The sequence below is a fragment of the Gymnoscopelus microlampas genome (genome assembly GCF_963454915.1).
Source record: "Gymnoscopelus microlampas genome assembly, chromosome: 23".
NCBI classification, from domain to species: Eukaryota; Metazoa; Chordata; class Actinopteri; order Myctophiformes; family Myctophidae; genus Gymnoscopelus; species Gymnoscopelus microlampas.
Window position 1 is genome coordinate 30,149,424 of NC_139960.1, and position 5,000 is coordinate 30,154,423.

The 5,000-nt window shown below is 43.4% G+C and overlaps 1 protein-coding gene across 2 annotated transcripts in view; it reads left to right on the top strand.

Annotated features, from left to right (window-relative positions):
• The window catches only part of foxp2 (forkhead box P2), a 163,001-nt gene that overhangs the window by 140,757 nt on the left and 17,244 nt on the right, over positions 1-5,000 (top strand). For both annotated transcript variants that reach the window (XM_084050229.1, XM_084050228.1), the window contains exon 13: positions 4,333-4,543. In XM_084050229.1, the coding sequence (XP_083906355.1) occupies positions 4,333-4,543 (211 nt within the window). The remainder of the gene's footprint in view (positions 1-4,332; positions 4,544-5,000) is intronic.

Genomic DNA, 5,000 nt, shown 5'->3' on the forward strand with positions numbered 1-5,000 from the left:
ATGACCAACCCCCTTGTTTTTAGTTTTTTTTTACCACTGAGCTAATAGAGCACACCTATTACTCAGGGGAGAAATAGAATTTTGACCTTCAGGCAGTACCACTTGTGAACCAGTTTATCAATAGAAGAGTAGGGAGACCAAATACAACCACCACCATAGTTATTTATATTGTATTAGCATTACTACTTTTTTCTTTATTTGTTCAAAATAAAAATGTATTCCCTAAAAAGTTGCGTAGTGGAGCTTTAAGCCCTATATAATTGGTCAAATTCGACAAATTAATGGCTGATCTCCACACTCACAATGCTTGTAGATCAGCTATTTTAGCTATTTTAAAGAATTGTGATTTTGTTTTTAATTTATTAGTTTTAGGAATATTTTCAGCCATTTAAAAAAAATGTACATGTACACAATAGGAAAACCAGGGTGAAAGTTGTTAAAGATATATTTTTTACATCAGTACAGCGTATGATGACATCAAGCCCCTCCCAGTTCGTCACTCAACAATGACACTTCATCACAAAATGGGGAGAAAAAAAAGTCTGATCAGTGATGGCTATCACAGCGTTAAGATTTACACCCCCGGTACAATTACTGTACTATCCTCGGGTAGATCCGACCCAGACATTTGAAGAAGAATATGAATAGTCTTAATGTATCGCCGGGGCTGAAAATAAGTCCTGCCGGCTCCGTCGTCATCAGCCGGCTCAGGAACAGAGCAGCCGCAGCCAGATGGAAGATAGAAGAGACACACGGGCCTCGCTGTCTGCAATATGACCCCATTTACTCTCTGAATGGCACTTCATTAAATGTTACCTTTTGGCCATGCCATGGATGGGGGAGAATCAAAGTTACCAAGGCTGCTAGTACTGAATAATGAGCTTCTCTCTCTCTTTCTCTCTCTCTCTCTCTCTCTCTTTCTCTCTCTCTCTCTCTCTCTCTCTCTCTCTCTCTCTCTCTCTCTCTCTCTCTCTTTCTCTCTCTCTCCCCCATTTCTCTCTCTATTTTTTTTTTGCGTGCACTGCATCCCTCTCAGCCCAGCCTTGAATATGTATTCAGGTGAAGTGTGTATGGCAAAGTGCTCATCTCTCTCTCTCTCTCTCTCTCTCTCTCTCTCTCTCTCTCTCTCTCTCTCTCTCTCTCTCTCTCTCTCTCTCCCTCTCCCCACGACTTTAATCAATTCCATTTTGCAAATACAGGCCTGCACGCCTGCAAATATGTTCCGCTTGTTGCCGTACATGCTAGGTGTAGCGCTGGGGGAAAGAGAGAGAGAGAGAGAGAGAGAAAAAAGAAAAACGGAAAAGAAATTATGTCTTAACATTATAAATATACATGCTACATGCCAGACACACACATACACACAGGGTTTATTATGAAGTGCTTCTTGGCTCTGTTTGACAGAGTAGCGGCCTCCCCCTTTGTAGAGCATCCAGTCAATAATTACCAGTTCACCGGCTGGTTCACCCATGTGCCGCAGGACGCGGGGAATGCAGGATTACACAAGAGATACTTCACAAACACACTGTCTTGACCTCAGCTACTATAAATTACATGGAGATTTGTACATTGTATACATCAAAGATTGCCTGCTTTGAGAGCAAGAGAGAGAGAGAGAGGGAGAGGGAGAGGGAGAGAGAGAGGGAGAGGGAGAGAGAGAGAGACCGAGACAGAGAGAATGGGAAAAAAAATACATTTATTTTTTCTGCAGCCAGTGAGCTGATTCTGAGAAGTCACAGTGAACTGCGTTTCTGTGAATAGATAGAATATCATAATAATTAGAATCATTTTTGCCCACTGAGCAGATTCCATGTAAAGCAAAATCCTTGTTCCATCTGTATTCACACATGAGAATGTAGCGCGCAAGAAGAAATAAATACACAAAAGAAATACCACAAGCAACATTTTTGAATGTATTTGCTCATGGTTCAAATACTCTGGGTAGATCCTATGGAGCAGATATTGATATATTCCTATCATTGACTATATTTGGAGTTATGTACTGTACACTGGAGTGACAGGACAATATTGGCTTTGTAACAATGTCAACGTTAACTCTTTTACACTAAATCTTCCCCTAAGTTGAAGATGAATAATAAATAGTCACATTTAAGTTGGACCCATGATAGCTACTATGTTTCTTGCTACAAGCTTGCGAGCCTATTAATGACAAGTCTTGTCTTTTGTCAGGGGTGAAGACCGAGGCCTGATTTATACATCATTGTGCGATGGTGTTGCGTGGCAAAAAATAGCCACTGTTTGCTCACTGCCATGTCCCGTCGCGTGATCCTTTCATCTACGTAACACATACATGGCCAACTGGCGGCCTAGGGGCCACATGCGGCACCCACCTTCACTTAATGCAGCCCGAAGGTTAATATTCGGAATACTGATATATTATTGATTTCAGCTGTTACAATTCCAAACATGCGAACATGACCTGCTTAATTAATTCAGTCTATATTATATATAAGTACAGCGATAAGAGGTTTCTGCACAGTATATGCAATGTGGCCCTCTGGAGTGAGTATGGAAATATAGTGGCCATCTCCATCATCAAAGTTGCCCACCCCTGACGTAACATAATCATCAGATGACAATGCGCGCATCCCACTGGTGGATCTCAAACTTGACATTTTGTTGCGTTTCGATGACACGCGGCACAAACGACCTAACAATTCTCTTCCCTGTCTCCTACCCTCTCTCTCCACCTCCCCCCGCCGCCCTTCAAGTTGCCTTTTGATTCAAACCCCTCGCATCAAACATGTACATTCCGCTCGCCAACTCACAATTAAGGCAATTTGGTTTGAATATGAAACAGTGTCATTACCATTCCACCCAAATTAGCGCAGAGACTAAAAGGTCAGTTAGGAATTTTCCAGTCGGTCGGAGCCTCTCACATAAGATTTCTTTCACGTAAGAAGATGCGAGTTGCACGCCGAAAGAAAAAAGAAACGGTATTGGATAAGCCGGGGGATTAGTACGTAGCATTTTTCAGTTAGCGTTAGCACCGTGGGTAACTGACTCCCTCTGACTGCACATTTCAAAAGGACAGGAAGTAAAATAGAGACAGAGGGAATGAAATGTGTGCGTGACTTGGGATCGGCGTGGTGATATAGTGATTAGAGAGACTGGCCTGCAACCACAAGATCGCAGGTTTGACCCCGGCAACAGCCAGTGGATCCAACAGCACGTTGTGACCCATCAAACCCCCCCCCAGAGGGAAACACTGCATGTAGTCTGACATCTCTGAGAAAGTGCATACATGCAGCACACAGTAATAATAGTGTTAAAAGCTGCTTTCTACTGCTCCTCGAAAATGGATTCCTTGGTCAGGCCAAGGCCTGGGGAAATAATTGCGCTCATGAGCTTCAGGCAGTACTACTTGTCAACCACTAGGTATCCTACCCGACATCAGCGTCTAAATGTCTCAATGGAAGAGTAGGGAGACCAACATTGAGGATTTTACAGTGTGTGCGTGTGCGTGTCCGTGTGCGTGTGTGTGTGTGTGTGTGTGTGTGTGTGTGTGTGTGGACGTGCGCGCGGACCGACGAAAACCTGAATCCCTACACCTAAATCCAGATGTGTGTTATGCACACTCTCTCTCGTTTGCCACCACGCCGTGGCCAGGTGCAACGATCGATGATGCCACGCAGCCGTGCACACATGCCACAGCGCTGTGGCTACCTCTTCCTGTCCAGGTGGTTATTCCCCACCCCCCTACCCCACCCCCAACACTGGGCGACTTCACTCTAGTGAATGAGGGAGGGAGGGAGGGAGGGAGGGAGTGATAAATAGAGAGATGGAGCCTGGGACAACACGGCGCGGGGCCGATCGCTAGATAATCTGGAACAGCGTGCTCTAATTATAATTCTTATGATACAATTTGGTGGTTGTAATTTGTGTGAGTGGAGATGGGGGCTGGTTCCTTGTTAGTGGAAACCACAGCTGTGTGCTTCAAGAGACTCTCTCTCTCTCTCTCTCGCTCTCTTTCTGCTGTCGGAGAAACCGCAAACTAATGCCTTCCTGTTTCTTGGTCTTGGTCTTTATCTCTCTCTGTCTCTCTCCCCCATTCCATCACCCCACCAACCCCCTCCTGTGTTGTGTCGTACCTGCCTCCCGTACACATCCATTTCTTCCCCTCCTCAACCTACACTGAGCTTATTTCTATGCTGTTCTATTTTTTATTCTATTTATCTCTCCCTCGTTTTAATGTCTTTTTGCACTACTACTCTCTCTCTCTCTCTCTCTCTGATACATACAATATTATTGCCAACTCCCGACACACATTCCAATCGTGTCAATCTTGTCTGTCCCTCTGTGTCCCGTCCTCAGCTCAACCTGGTGTCCAGCGTCACCATGTCCAAGAACCTGCCGTCCGTCTCGCCGCCCAACTTACCTCAGACCCCCACAACGCCCACGGCTCCCATCACGGCGATGGCGGCGATACCCCAGGTGCCCTCGGTGCTGGGCGGGGCCAACGTGCCCGGCATGGGCGCCATGAGGCGACGCCACTCGGACAAATACTCCATGCAACTATCGTCAGGTAGGACCAACTACACAGCGCTGGCACTCAGCAATACTGTATCTGTTTTATGTACTGTATATATGTGTGTATATATATACATATTTTATACATATATATATATATATATATATATATATACATATTTTATACGTATATATATATATATATATATATATATATATATATATATATATATATATACATATTTTATACGTATATATATATATATATATATATATATATATATATATATATATATATATATATATATATACATACACACACACACACACACACACACACACACACACACACACACACTACACACACACACACACACACACATGCACTATACACACACATAAAGTATTTAACACACTGGTTTGGGGTCAATTTGCTTTTAGCCTGTGAGAAATGTTAAGTGGAGTCATTTGATTTTTTTGTTTTATATATATATAAAACAAAAATGATATTT